At 43.4% G+C, this 15,479-nt stretch overlaps 1 protein-coding gene and 1 long non-coding RNA gene across 3 annotated transcripts; one reads left to right on the top strand and one right to left on the bottom strand.

Moving 5' to 3' along the window:
• Positions 1-13: 13 nt before the first annotated feature.
• Positions 14-14,349, top strand: LOC109493155. The gene is made up of 3 exons (XR_002147226.3): positions 14-328; positions 10,636-11,827; positions 13,980-14,349. It is a non-coding gene; the product is annotated as an uncharacterized LOC109493155 (long non-coding RNA).
• TMED2 (transmembrane p24 trafficking protein 2) lies at positions 2,051-11,427 on the bottom strand. 2 transcript variants are annotated; one of them, XM_023241328.2, is made up of 5 exons: positions 11,248-11,427; positions 9,582-9,774; positions 9,153-9,173; positions 6,411-6,518; positions 2,051-3,574 (listed from the first exon to the last, which is right to left on the bottom strand). In XM_023241328.2, exons 1-5 carry the CDS (start codon positions 11,425-11,427, stop codon positions 3,450-3,452), a joined length of 627 nt encoding a protein of 208 aa, XP_023097096.1. In that variant the 3' UTR covers positions 2,051-3,449. The 2 variants fall into 2 exon arrangements, with proteins under 2 accessions (XP_023097096.1, XP_023097097.1); XM_023241329.2 differs by lacking the exon at positions 9,153-9,173.
• Positions 14,350-15,479: the final 1,130 nt, after the last annotated feature.

The raw sequence follows: 15,479 nt of genomic DNA on the forward strand, positions 1-15,479 counted from the left end.
ACCGAACTCCGGCAGCAAAGTTCCGCAGGGTGGGGAAAGCGCCCTCGCGGCAGGAGGCTGGAAAGCTGACCGCCGGAGAGTGGAAGCGGGACCAGGTCCCGAGTTGTACTGTCCGCCCCGCGCAGCCACCTGGGCTCGGGCGCCTTCCCACCGCGAGCAGGCGTTTCTGCGGCGGCTTTTTGGCGGGAGGGATTCTGCTCCGGTTCGCTCACTTTCTGCGCCCGTCGGAGGCCGGTGGCAGCACAACACCGCGTCCTGGCCAAAGGACAAGTGGGTCTGGAGGGACTGGACGGAAATGCACCCCAGCCCCGGAGACCCAGGTTAAAAGGTATGCAAGATAGATAGGGTTGATGGTGGGGACCCGATGCCTGGTACAATAAACGTTGGTTTACTTCCGAGAAAGTGAAAGCCCCAAAGGAGAACATTATCTTCCCATTCCCGGGTTCACCATTGGCTGCGGCCACTCATTCGTCCACGCACACATTCACTTGGCAAGCTTTTACCAACCACCTGTTACATGCTGGGCCCTGTCAACACATAGCTGTCCCTGCTCCGTGCATGGCTTGCTCCCTTACATCCAGCAGGTCTTTACAGATGTCATCTCACTGATGCCTCTCTTTCCTAATCACTAAAACCGCTCACCCCGCTTTATTTTTCCTCCATGGCACTTGCCTTTAATACGCCGATTAATTTACATATGAGGTTCGTCTCCTCCACTGAAAGGTAAACCCCACGACAGTGGGAATTTTTCTTTAATTTGTTTAACCAGTGGCTACAAATGATAGCGCAAAGCAGTCACTCAAATATTTTGGGGATGAATAAATGGGAATATGCAGTACTCCTACAGACTCCAGTTATCTCAAACTAAATGAAATGAAAGATAAAAAAGCTAGAGGCAACGTCTCCACTGAAATAGGATCACATCACAAACAAAATACCTTTGACAACTGTTTTATAAAACAGGATTTCCAGGGGCACCTGGGTGGCTTAGTTGGTTAAAGCGTCCAAATTTGACTCAGGTCATGATCTAACAGTTCGTGAGTTCGAGCCCCCGGTCGGACTCTCTGCTGTCAGCACAGAGCCTGCTTCAGATCCTCTGTCTCCCTCTCTTTCAAAAATAAACATTAAAATAATAATAATAATAATAATAATAATAATAATAATAAATACATAAAATGGGACTTCCACAGTTCTGAAAAACAACCCTGAGGGAAAAGGCCTTCTTGCATTTGCATTTGGGGCTCCACTTACTAATTTTCAGATCCTTAGATGCTTTCCAAGCCTGTTTCCGTATTTCCAAAATGAGGATTAGGATAACACCAAAAGTAAGGGCTGTTTTGAGAATAGATGAGATAGACCACATACAGGGCTTAGCAGAGTGCCAGTGTTCAACAAATGGTAGTTTCTTTTATTATTCAGCAGGCCCTTAGTGTAACAGAGGAAGAGGAACAGTTTCTAAAAGCAGTGATCTAGTTTTTGATTCCACCAATGAGGGCCTTGCACAAATCACTTAATTCTTCCTAAATTTATTTCCCACATGCATAAACCACATACTTGAGTGAAAAAAAACCTCAATTTTCTCCAAATGAAAAAATACTTAAGATGTTTACAATGAATCATCAAAGAAACCACACAAAGAAAGCTAATATTGGGTTCCTACTTATGATCCTCAAGTTTATAAACCTAAGAAGTGACAATTTGGGGTGCCTGGGTGGCTCAGTCGGTTAAGCATCCAGCTCTTGATTTTGACTCAGGTCACGATCTCACATGGTTGTTCATGAGTTCAAGCCCCACATCGGGTTGTCGCTGACAGCGTGGAGCCTGCTTGGGATTCTCTTTCCCCCCGCTCTCTCTCTGTCCCTCCCCCATTCACTTGTGTAATCACTAGGGCTCTCTCAAATTAAATAAACAAACATTAAAAAAAAGTGACAGACATTTATCAGGCATGGTAACTCAGAAAACATGAACGTGCGTCATTTGAAATATGAATAGAAAACTGGTACTTTGACAAATGTTATTTAAGCATTAATATGAAACAGAATACTAAGACTGTTTTTAAAAAGAATTGTTTATTTACTGAACCTGGGGCAGATTAGATACACAACCAATTTTAAATGTACATCTTTTAATTCAATTTTGAAGTGTTTTCACACACACCCAAAAAAAAAAAAAATTGGAGTTGCAACAGCTGTCTTAAGGTAAAATACAGTCACCCTAAAACTGTTGCAGTATTTTCACCCAAGGTTGAAAAATTGTTTATCCTGAACATGAAAACCTGTAACAAATTTAAATTAATTATATAAAACTCGTTACTTGTAGTTTTCCCCTTGCAAAGATCCAAAAAAAATGTACAAGTAACTAACATACATCAGTCACAACATAATCCTGGATCACCCCCACACCACAACCAGATGCGCCTTTAATTTTAAACCCATCATCAGAGACCAAGAGAAAGTCATGTCATTTTATACAAAACAAAATTCACATGTGCCAAAAAATAGAGACCCAAGAAAAACAAAAACAAAATCCTAGTACTGACAGTGATGTTCAGTACCCTAATTAAACAGTGGCCAAAATGCCACTGATCAAAAATAAAATAGTGGCTGTATATCACTGCAATGAAATCCAAGAGGCTTTAACCCTTTGGCATCAAAAATCCAGATTTTTCCAATTGCATGAATGCACACTTCCTACATGCCAAGAGTGGAGAAAGTGGGTGTGCCAGCACAGAAAGAAAAGAGCTACCATTTGCTGCAACACCCAGAGAACTGGCTTTAGGAGAGACTTCTTACAAGGTTAGGCAGAAACCAAAAATGGTTATTAGCTGCTTATGTCATCAACCTAATTGGAGGTGATTGAGTCCTAGGTTCAAAATACAAATTTAGGGGGGGGGGACAGTTGTTGGGGAAGTCTTATCTTCAAAGCAGAAACAAGACAGACAGGTACAAAAGTAACAACCTGGTAACACCCCAGTCAGAGCGCTGCCAACAGGCTGAGTGGAAAATGTCAAGATTCAGACTTGTTTCTCCTAAGGACTCAACAAAATGAATCTTTAATGACTGGAACTGCAGGTAAGGGATCCAAAGTCATTTTAGTGAAGTACTATCCATAAAGTACTTGTCTGAACAAACTGCATTTTATCATGAAAACAAAAGGAAAATAGATATAACAGGGACTATATGCCTGTATTTCACTTACAGTGTTTGAGTTCTGAAAGGCCTATATAATGGAGGCAGAATTCAAATAAGAAATTATGCCAATCAAGTGTCAAATTTTCACTATAACTTTCCTAAAAAGGTGTTTTCCCCCAATATCTATTAATCACAAAGAAACATAAGCTGTGAATGTACAGTTCTGAAAATAAAAATGTAGAAACTAATGACATTATTATGACCAAGATGTTTGGTAAACAGTGAATTATGATTTTGAGATCATCAGGAAAAGGCTTTTTAAACAACCCTCCGGACTTCAAAAAATCTCTTCAGGTAGTAGATCTGTCCCAATGTCATGGCAACTAGAACAAGAGCTTCAAAGAAGGACCAAAGGACCACTCTGCTGTTTGTGTTGTCGTTGACTGTGAGGACAAACAAACAAACAAAATTTAACACCAAAAAAAAAAAAAAAAAAAAAAAAGGCATAAGCATCATAAATCATCCTAGTCTTTAGGGAAGGAATATTTTGCACACCATTCAGAGTACTCTAAGTATTTTTGTCTTTTGTCCCCAAGCAACTCAACAAACTTAGAAGCAGAAAATTTTAGATTTATATGGGACCTTAAGGATTCATGGGGTATGGTCAAGCCTGTTCCGCTTATCTATGGGGAACAGAGGGGAAAAGTGACTTGCCCAAGTGACTTTAACCTCTAGGGTTAAAACCCAATACAACCTTCTTTCTCCCTCCCATTAAAATATTCCTACGTTATAATCCTTTTTGCTGAATCAGAAAACGGACTTAAAAAAAACTAAGAGATTATTTCAAGATCATACAGTTACCCAAAAAGCACTACCTACCAAGTCAAAATGTGTCAAAGTGACTTTTTCCTTAAACACGTATTTAACAAATATTGAGCATCAATGATGCACTTGGCAGCTGTTCCAGATGCAGGTTTCTCAGTCTCATGGACCACTACTAGCGGTTACTACCAACCTGGAACCAGTTTCATGATTTACCCCACTCTTAAGCTAAGGATCTCATCCTTAAAGTAACAGCCGTGACCACTATTTATTCATTTATTCTGAAGCTCAATCTATGTCATATTCTTTCACATTTTCCATCAAATTCTACAGCCCTAATTGTTTTTAATTACTAGGAAGTTTCTGATTTTTCTACAAATGGCCAATACTAAAAACAATTATAATTAGCAAGACAGTAACGGTATAAATCAGCTGAGTGCATGTTTTTAGATATATGTGTATCATTTGTAAAACACTGACTAAAATTAAAGTAGCTAGTGGACTGACAATCCCTCAAAAAGAAGTGAAAAGCAATGGACAAGTTCCCAAAAAGATAACTTAGCTACTAAAAAGTGTGGCTTTTTTCCCCCAGAGTGAGAAAAGACACACACCCAAAAACATTATTAACTAGAACTCTAAAAAATCACCCAAGCTAAAATTTTAGTACTAACCATGGCATTAAGTTTACTTCTGCTGAAGACTTAGTAACCAATATCTAGCATACCTGTGAATGACTAGCTTTTCAAGATTTGTGTCTGAAAGGGGAATGGCTGAGTCAACACTTCAAAATATTAACCAATCATGTAAAAAGAAGTATTTCTCTCTCCCTTCACTTCGCTTAGAAAAGTGTGTATGTAAGACACTGTCCTCACACTACTCACACATCTGCCAGACCTAGAAGATGTTATTATCACAACACTGTAGTAGGGAAAGAAAAAAAAAGGTCTCATTACATTCATTTCTAAGGAGCAAGTGCTACAGGGAGATGTACAAAAACCAAACAACATCATGGGAACTATTTGATTTGCAAAAATAAACAGAATGCCTAAAATTATATTTGTCAAACAAACACAGGAGCATCTCCGTGCAAATAAGGTGTGAAAGAATAAGGCTGGATGTCTTCTACAGACCAGAAGACAGGTGCTCCCTCTGGCTGCCATGTTCCCAAGAACTTCCCATAACCTTGAAGCCATCAGGTCTGAACTGGTTAAAACAAAAAGCAATGAAAGCTCTTGGACCTCAGACTCTGCTCAGTGTCCTTCTCATCCCAGAATGGGCTGGCCCCTGGTGGTCAGCAAGGTACTCAACAAATAGGTCCCTGCCTGGTGAGGGCGAAAAGGTGGTGATCCCAGAGGAACAGATTATGAGTGGAGGCAAAGAGAAGGAATCATGGTGGAAGAGGCAGGGGTGCATGTACACAAGCCTTGGCCCACCTCACGCCCCAATCCATATCAGCGAAAACAGGGGCTCTCACTTTTCCAGCCTGTTGTGGTTTTTCATTACTCTCCCATACAAGGGCAAAGTGTGTGCTCTAGGTCCTGGAGGCTCATTTCCGTATGTGGCAAGGAGAGATGTAAGAGGGAAGGGGGAACACAAACCACACCTTCAAGAGGTTCAGCCTGTGCCCACTATCCCTTAGAGTCACTCTTCTCTCCACTCCCTACCCCAACCTCGAACAGACTCCTGACATAAAGCACTTTGCATTCACAGACAAGCTTGCTCCCGTGCAGTCTACCCCCAAGAACTATTTGGAGGATATAAAAACACCGAACCATAGATGTGGACCTGGATCTAAGATATGGTATCTGGTCTGTGTGTCAATATGGTACCTCTTAATTTTACATGCAAAAGCACAGCATAGTGCTTAAGGCTACATCATGGGCTTCTGCGACTAAACATGGGGTTCCTTCCAGCCATCACTGCTTCCACAGACAAATATACTCCCCGTCCCCAGTTTACAAATTTAAGAACCCAAGCTGAGCTTCACCTGGTGGCTGCCTAGATTCACATTTTAGTGCTATTTTATCTAAATTAAACGTTCCATGTTAGGGAAAAAAGCTAACTCTCAGCATATAATAATAATATTGGCACAGAAATTTCAAAATATGTGATTAAAAACCAACCATTTCAGTTTTCTTTTCTGCTTTAGGAAAACTATCACTGAATATTCCTTAGCTGACCATAGATTTTTTAAAACTCTTAAAAGCTCATGCTAAATCTTCGCAGCATTTTTCGCTTTAGATTTAGTGTCCCAATAATAAACTAGTCCAATACAAAGCTCTACAAACATGTACTCAAAAGATACCTTTGCATAGGTGCTTTTTTTAAGTCAAGGCTTTAGTAAGATAATGTTTGTAAAACATTCACATGAGGAAAATATAAACAAGCTGTTGAGAAATACACCTTCACAATTTCATGGCCACCAAACACTGCTGCAAAGTGACGGCATTAACTTACTCGCTCTGTGTATCCTCTCCCGGACTTCCATGTACTCCTGTTCGTGTTTCACAGCTGTCATTGCCACTGCCAGCTCATTAATCATTTCTTCTAGCTTGTTCTGGTGAGCTACAGAAAAATTTGAAAACAGATTGGCACATATTTGGCAATCTCCTTTTGAAAAATACTTTTAAAGCAATAGTCCTCAAAATATTCCTTAGAGAAGCCATGTAAAAGAAGGTGTTTAGAAATGGCTCAGACATCACTTTGGACTACTGATGACAATTTAATTCTCAAAGCATTTTTTAAAGTTCATTCCCAGTACAGAAACCTCTTTCAGGGTGGGAAACATACTATGTAATACTTACTAACTAAGGGAGAACAGTTAACCCTAAGAAATCTCCTCTAATGAATTGTTGCTAAGTTCACTATACTGACTGCTAACTGAAGGGAAAAAAAAAAAAAAGACGGGGCGGGGGGGGGAGAACAAAATATAAAACAAACAAATTCCTAATAATCCTATAAATAACAATATTTAAACTAAAATAAAAATCTATGCCTTAGAATCATATAACTCTAATGTTAAGAGCAATAGCATTAGAATCATATAACTCTAATGTTAATTTAAAAGCAGCATCAAAACAGACTTTTAATCTCAATGAAGCTGAGTGTAGAAAAACCTGAAAACATTCTCGAAAAAATTCACACCAAAACTCAAACATTCTTCTATGAAACTCAAAGCAGTAATTTCACTACAGTGGGGAATGCCAGGCATTGTAAGTGAAAAAACAAGCTCACAACTGCACAAGGTTTAAAATCAGGTATTCTTTTTAGCCAAAAATGAATACAAGGTGAACGGACAGTTCTGAAGAATAAGTGTATGCTTCTAGATAGTGCTACGGTGTGACAATGAACAAAACAGTTAGGAAAAAAGTATATACCACAAGAGAAAATTCCCACTGGAGGGCCCCTCCCATATTAAGGTAGTTAGGTTGGAATCTCTAATCATCCCTCTCTAGCTTCACTTTGAAAGCCCCAAGCATGATGTGACCTTAGGAGCAGGGCTTCTCATGAATGGCACTGTTGACATTTTGGAGAAGAAAATTCTTTGTTGTGGGGGGCCTGTCCAGTGCACTGTAGGATCTTCCATCCAGCCATGAGAATCAAAAATGCCTCCAGATAGGGACACCTGGCTGGCTCAGTTGGTAGAGCATGCGATTCTTGGTCTCAGAATAGGGAATTCAAGCCCCACGCTGGGCATGGAGCCTACTTAAAAAAAAAAAAAAAAAAGTCTCCAGATATTGCCAAATGTTCCCTTGGGGGGCAAAAACTGTCCCTTGCCTGAGGACCACTCCTTTAGAGTAAGGTTTGATTTCACAGCTTCCATTCGTCAACATTAACAAAAGCAAGGATTTTAAATATTATGTTAAAGGATTATTTAAGAATAATTTAATACTCACATTCCTCAACCAATATTTTCTAAATTTAGAAAGGACCAATTTCCAGAAAATGAACAAGCACAAACCCCTTCAAAATTCCTCATTCTCCTTGGGTTAGCCAAGTTCTACGCCGTAAGTGGCCCCAAAAAGCAAGCACAAGAATTACTAAGTAGTAGGATTCTCTAAATTCTACAGATTTCAAAACCTAACAAATACTTTATTTTTTTAATGTTTATTTATTTTTGAGAGAGAGTGAGCATGAGCATAAGAGGGAGAGAGGGGGAGGGAGAGGGAGAGAGAGAGAGTGAGCATGAGCATAAGGGGAGGGAGGGAGGGAGGGAGGGAGGGAGGGAGAGAGGGAGAAGGAGAGGGAGAGGGGAGAGGGGGGAGAGAGGGAGAGAGAGAGAGGGGGGGGAGAGGGAGAGAGAGAGAGAGAGAGAGAGAGAGAGAGAGAGAGAGAGAGAGAGAGAATCTGAAGCAGGCTCCAGGCTCTGAGCCGTCAGCACAGAACCTGACATGGGGCTCGAACTCACAAACCGTGAGATCATGACCTGAGCTGAAGTTGGACACTTAACTGAGCCACCCAGGCACCCCAACAAATAACTTCTTTATGATGTAAGTACCCTACAAACTGCTTAATATGTGAAACAAATATTATCACGTTAACACTACGAAATGTGTTGCACTGCTAGTTTCCACAAATCCTGATGTACACCGTGCCCCCTCCCCTCCAAAAATCCAAATGTGCTGGTTCTTGGTAACCAATTCCTCCAAAAGACTCAATTCAGGGTTTGTTGCTGGTCAGCAGAGAAATATAAATCAATCTAACTGCAACATATGGCTGAAAGAGCCTTTCTCACCATATCTAGACACAGTTTCTAGAACTGGAATTCACGTCCAACCAAATTTCAAGTTAGAAAACTATAATAATGGTAAAAACAAGCCAACGAAGTACTCCCTAAAAGTCAACAGCACCATTTGCCACTAGCTATGTTTAATTAAGACTTTTACTCCTCCAGTTACAATTGAATCTTTTCACCCTCGACATTCATCTAAAAGAAACAAAGTATGATGTTTCTACTAAAATGTCAATCCCTGTATTTCCAATGCCATTAATTTAAAATGACCTAACCTGTACCTCCCATCATCCAAGTAAAAACCACAAAGAACAATCAGTCTAAAACTCTAATTAGTTGTAGGGGTTTTGTAATTAAGAGAAAAAACACTCTCATGCGAACAAACAGGTTAGAATGAAGGAAAGCAGAAATTAGCAGCAAACAAAAATGCGCAAAGACAGGATGCTGCCAAAAGACAATCTACCTACCATCCCAGGTATCTCCACCACCTAAAGAAAAGTGTAAAATATAAACACACACAAAAATAAAACAACAAAACTTAACCAAACTAGTCATGTATAAATGAACAATAAACAACAATGTATATACCAGGATTAGCAAATCCACACAACCACCTAAAGCACACACAACCTACATGCTTACAAAAGCACAGAATGACTAAGAAAAGTTGCAAGAGACCGTTGTAAAGAACTGAAACATAAAATTCCAGCAAATTATTTTTGCTAAGTAGGAGTCCTGGAGAAATAAAAAGTATGTATCACAAAAGCTTTTGGTTTTAAAGACGGTGAATGAGCCTAGAATAAGAAATCAAAATAAACACTCCGTTCAGATGAATAAAAACGTACACAATATTAATTCTTAGAATGTGATAGAAGTCTTCTGAATGTTCAGCTCACCTTCTGTCTCCATGTCTTGTCCTTTGGGGGCCTCCCCAATATCAATGGTGAACATTACTATTTTTGGAGTCATAGTAGACATCCTATTGCTGAAACAAAACTTGTATGTTCCATCCATGTGAGCAGCAAATGTGTATTTCCCACTGGACTCTCGGTCTCCTTTATAAATTCCTTTATTATCAGGCCCTGTAATCTGGAGGCAGGAAAGAAATGCACATCACAAAAGATTTAAAACCATACTTCTCCGTAAGTGGTGTTGTTGGCAGTAGGATATTTGCTAAGAAAATTTGACTTTCACTTAGTGACAGTAATGTCTTTGGGCTGCGGTCTCGCACTTATGAAACAAAGCTGGACTCGATGGCTCTCCAAAGCACCTTTCAATTCTGAGTATGTACGTTTCGTCTGTCCAACCTAAACGTCAACTCCTCAGAAACAGAAGAGCACCTCACACGTTGTCTCCAACTGGCCTGTATCACCAACACACATGCAAACGCAACTACTAACACCAAAAATGAAAAAATATCTTTAAAACTAAAAAATCTGAGCAAGCTACATTTCTAGGTTTCCCTAAATGATTGCTGCAAACCAGTGTAGGAAATCTGCTTTATCTGAGATGCCAGAAGGCTTAAGAAAACGACTAGACTGGAAATTAAAGGACCCATGTTCTCATCCATCTGCTACACATCAGCGGTTAGGCTTCGGTCACCCTAGTTCCTCTTAGAAAGCGTGCAAAATCTGGACACTGGAATAACTGACCTTTAACGTCTTAACTAATTTTATCAGTCACTCCTTCCACTATCCCCTTATTTTTGGACTTCACTCTTACTGTGTCGTTTGTGCCCAACTCTGCTGTTCACTGCCAGATGGAAAATCCTAGAACCCAATTAATCATGCTAACAGTGAACTTAAGTATTACTTACATCTGGTTTCCTAAATAAATAAATAAATAAATAAATCGCGAAACACTCTTTTGGTTTAAAAAAAAAAAGGGGGGGGGTATAGGAGGAAATTCGGGGACCGCTAGTTTCCTAAAATAATTTCCTGTCTTCTCCAGATACTTTATCTGTAATCATCACGCCTAAAATGAATGACCCAACTCCAGCTTTCCCCTAGCCAGAGACGGCAGAAGGAGGTATCTGGAAGTCTGCATGAAAACAGGTTAAACACTGAAGCTGTTTCTATGAAAAATAAAGAAATGCACAACGCAAACGTCTGCCTAGCCTCCGTCAGTGGCACTCGCTTTACTTTTTCCAACACTAATCCGTAACACGACGGAATGCAGCTGCAGACCCAATGAGACCGGCCCTCGGCTAGCCGCGACAGATTAAGCGTCTCCTGGGCCCGGAGCTGACACGCGGCGCCTGGTCGACGAAGCTCAGCGACAGGTTCCACGGGGAACCCGCCGTCCAAACTGAGAACGCAAAGCAACGAAGCGACGGCTCCGTATCCGCGGGGCATCCCGGGGCACGGAATCCCGGCGGGCCGCGGGGGAAAGGGCCGTTAGGGGGTCGCCCGGGCGGAGGCCAGACGGCGGCCCGGGCCCCTCCCAGCGCTCGGACGGCGGCCTCCACGCCCCGCGCCCCCGCAGACCCAGCGCGGGCCCCAGCGCCTCCAAACCCCGAACCGCCGCGCGACCCCGCCTCGGCCGCGGGCAGCGCGCCCGCACCTCCACGTCGATGTCCAGGAAGCCGCCCTCGGCCACCTCGAAGATGAGGCCCATCTTGGTGCCCGAGGTGACCCGCTCGAAGAAGCACTCCTCGGCGTGCGCGTCGATGCTGACGAAGTAGCCCGAAGCCGTGGCCAGAAGAGCGGCCAGGAGCACCAGCAGCTCGGCGAGCGTCACCATGGTGGGGCTGGGGCCGAAGCCAGGACCGGGACCGCGGCCTCCAGAGCCGCCGCCGCCGCCACCGCTGCCTCCTCAGCCGCCGCCGCCTCTGCTCCGCCCCTTCCGGCTGCGCCACCCGAGGGGGCTGATGCGGGCGCCGTGGATTGGCGGGCGCCGGCAGCTGCCACGTAACGGACGCACGGCGGCCGCGGAGGGACAAGGCGGCTCCGCGCACCCCGAGCCTGGATGGTGGCTCTGAAAGGCCAAACATCGTTGTGCCCACCATCATCCCTTTCGCGCGCAAGCTAAGTTTCACGTGAACCACACCAGAAAGCGACAGTATCAGGAAACCTCCCGCGCCCGGTGCGACGCCCTAAGATTGTCTAAAGAGATGGCGAAAACTTTGGAGGCAGCAACAGAAGTAAGAAGTAAAGGGAGATGGGGGCTGACGCCAAGGGCTTCGAGATTCTCTGTTGCCTTCCGCTTGCCACCAGGGACTCGCCAACAAACTCCAAACGAGTCCCCAGTTTTCCACCAGTTTGATCCAGTTCAGATGATGTTAACCCCCTAGATGACGTCGGGATCATTTCCATCTAATTGTTTTGCTGTTGTTTAAGATTTTATTTTTTTAACTTTTTTTAATGTTTATTTTTTGTTTTTGAGAGAGACAGCATGGGCAGGGAAGGGGCGGGGTGGGGGGGGGTGGCGGGGTGGAGGGAGACACAGCATCCCAAGCAGGCTCCAGGCTCTAAGCTGTCAGCACAGAGCCCAATGTGGGGCTCAACGTCACGACCGCGAGATCATGACGTGAGCCGAAGTCCCATGCTTAACCGACTGAGCCACGCAGGTGCCCCAGATTTTATTTTTTTAGGTAAACTATGCACCCAACATGGGGCTTGAACTCACAATCCAGAGATCGAGAGTGGCACGTTCTTTGGACTGAACCAGCCAGGTGCCCTACCACCTAATTGTTAAAACAAAAAACACACCGACCATCGCACTGACACGTGCGACCGCTCCGCTCCCATTTAAGGGAAGAAATGATACTCTCTGATTCGAAGAAGCCTCCTCCCCCTTCCCCCCCGCCAAAAAAAAAACAAAAACAAAAACAAAAAAAAAAAAAAAAAAAAAAACGTCGGCTTGCATACCAGCCCCTTCTACCCTAACCCCAGAAACCCTTGCCTTGAGTCCTAATTGCGAGAAGGTGCCTTCAGAGCACGAGCTCCCCTTCTCCGTTCTCTGGCCAATGAATGAATTACCTGCCTGCCATCAAATACCGTCTGGTTACTTAGCCAACGGAATTAAGCAGGGAAAGCACTTACCGCTTGGGAAACACCCTAATCCCACAGAAACCTACCAGAAAGGATCGAGATGGGAGTAGACTGGGAAGGGGCACAAGGGAACTTCCTGGGATTTGGGAAAGTTTTTATATGTTCACATAGTATTTTTATACTTAAGACTAATACACCTTGGGGCGCCTGAGTGGCTCAGTTGGTTAAGCATCTGACTTTGGCTCAGGCCATGATCTCACAGTTCATGAGTTCGAGCCCTGCCTCAGGTTCTGTGCTGACAGCTCAGATCTTGGAGCCTGCTTGAGATTGTGTCTCCCTCTCTCTGCCCGTCCCCTGCTCGTGTTCTGTCTGTCTGTCTCTCTCTCTCTCAAAGGTAAATAAACATTAAAAATAATAATAATAGGGATGCCTGGGTGGCTCAGTCAGTTGAGCGTCCAACTTCAGCTCATGTCATGATCTCACGGTTCCTGAGTTCGAGCCCCGTGTTGGGCTCTATGCTGACAGCTCAGAGCCTGGAACCTGCTCCAGATTCTGTGTCTCCCTCTCTCTCTGCCCCTCCCCCCACTCATGTTGTCTTTCAAAAATAAATGTTAAAAAAATTAATAATAAAAAAGACAACTGCACCTTATTTTATTGTATGCATATCATACTTCAACTACAAAAATATTTTTTACCTGGTTCAAATCCTCCAAAATTGGAATTCTGTCAGTTTCCCAAAGTGCTCCTGCCACATCACGCCCCCTCAGAGCTCTTGCAAGCTGCTAGGACAATTTTCTGCACTTTGCTGCCAGATCATCCCTCAAAACCCAACCCAAATGTCACCTTTTTTCTTCTCTCGAATGTCCCTAGACATAACCTCTGCCACATAGCAGCCCTGTCTTCTGCGTTGGTGATGCAGATTTGTGCAACCGGGCTACGGTTATTTGCCAGTCTGTGGCACTCCTGTGGCACAGTCTTGGCACGTGTATGCTGTGCTCGCAGAGCCTATCCCGGGGCCACCAAAGACCCCATTCATGACACTAGGTGGAGTGTGCTGACCTGACCTGGCGCTGGGGAGACCTGGCGGCTTACTCCAGTTTTGCACATAGCTGTGTGACCTTCATTATTGTCCCATCAGCTTTGAGCTTCAGTTCCCTCGCTTGTAAAAAGGGGGGGGGGGACACCACGTCCACCACGCGCCTTGCTCATCTAGTGAAGTTATTAAGAGGATCAGATGGCGTCCCGTATGTGAAGGTGCTGTGCAAATGTGAGGGATTTTTTTCTTTTTCTTTTTCTTTTTAGGGATTATTTCTTGAAAGACCATCAGGCAATAGGGGGCAGTAGTGGCCCAATATCCAGTTTCCCCGCTTCAGGTGTCAAAAAACAGGTGCAGGGCTTCCTTGACGGAACTCAAGAGCTCTAGTGATGTCCCCTGACTCCCCGCTCTCCGGACTGTGTCAAAGGCCCTGCTTGTGCTAGCAGGTCAGTTCTGCTGTGTTATTCTGGGAGCCCAGAGCCTGTTCCCTCCAGCCTCACTAACCCACTTATATGCCTCTCTTTCTCTGTATTGAAGTTCTTCCTGCTTATAATACCTACAGTAGTTTCCTACTAAAATGAATTGAACTGGGGCGCCTGGGTGTCTCAGTCGGTTAAGCAACCGACTTCGACTCAGGCCATGATCTCACCGTTCCTGAGTTCGAGCCCCGTGTCAGGCTCTGTGCTGACAGCTCAGAGCCTAGAGCCCGTTTCAGATTCTGCGTCTCCCTCTCTCTCTCTGCCCCTCCACCCCCCACACTGTATCTCTCTCTCCAAAAAAAATAAACATTAAAAAAAATTTTTTTTAATGAATTAAACTGAAACAGGTTTTTTGACTTCCCAAGCAACCGAACTGTATGGAAAAGTGCCAAGAACAATTCTGTTTTTATCTAGAAATTAAATACATTAATTTTCACTTTCAAACTGATGAAATATTCTAATTCCACTTACCAGGGACTTAAAATGTGGACATTTATCATCTTGGTGGACCACCCTGAATTATATAGTGTTGGATTTTATGAAGTAAATCAGGGGACCCAAATTCAAATGCCTTCAGGGGTCAGGCAGTTTATATGAATGAGTAAAGTCACCCCAGCTTAAGGCAATAGGGAGTAGGGAGGAGTGTGGCAAATTGGAGCATAGATGCTGTATCTAAATACACTTGGGTCCAGTGTTTGAAGACACAGTGGTGGCCAAACCAAAAATGCAGCCAGAAGTCATCTGTGAATTTATTTTTTTGTATTAGAAATGTAATTAACTGTGCTATCTAAAAATCAGAAAAGAGACAAAAGTAACTCCAATCACAGTACCATAAACTAATCACTTATCAACTACTTGGCATAGTTCCTTCTTTGTAGAGGGTTTTCTTTTCAGTGGCATAGCCATAAATTAGTCATCAAGTGTCTTTTGACATTACTTCGGGATCTGAAGACAGGCTCTCAGAACTTGCCAGGCCCACCCACTGTAAATGTACACTTTTATGGTCCTCAGCACAGACTGGCAGGTGCTCGCGTGCCATGGTGTGTGTGAACGCATTCAACACAACAAACAGATGGCTCATAGCCGGCACTTAGTAATATATGATGAAGGACGAATGAATCTCTCAACTCAGGTCTGGCCCAGAACCTACCAGGGGGTTATCAGTAATCAGTGAGGTGCAACAAAAAATGGGTCCTGTCCTCCCTCCCTCCCTTCCTTCCTTCCTTCCTTCCTTCGTTCCTTCCTTCCTCCTTCCCCCCTTCTTTCCAGCTTTACTAAGGAATAGAA

Source organism: Felis catus, chromosome D3, assembly GCF_018350175.1.
Source record: "Felis catus isolate Fca126 chromosome D3, F.catus_Fca126_mat1.0, whole genome shotgun sequence".
NCBI classification, from domain to species: Eukaryota; Metazoa; Chordata; class Mammalia; order Carnivora; family Felidae; genus Felis; species Felis catus.

Bases quoted from the DNA above. Each gene is read 5' to 3' on its own strand.
- TMED2 (XM_023241328.2), bottom strand. From the start codon at position 11,427: ATGGTGACGCTCGCCGAGCTGCTGGTGCTCCTGGCCGCTCTTCTGGCC. The intron at 9,174-9,581 runs GTGAGCTGAACA...ACTTTTCTTTAG, and splicing joins ACAAGACATGGAGACAGAAG to GTGGTGGAGATACCTGGGAT. The intron at 3,575-6,410 runs GTAAGTTAATGC...TTGTCCTCACAG, and splicing joins GGAGAGGATACACAGAGCGA to TCAACGACAACACAAACAGC.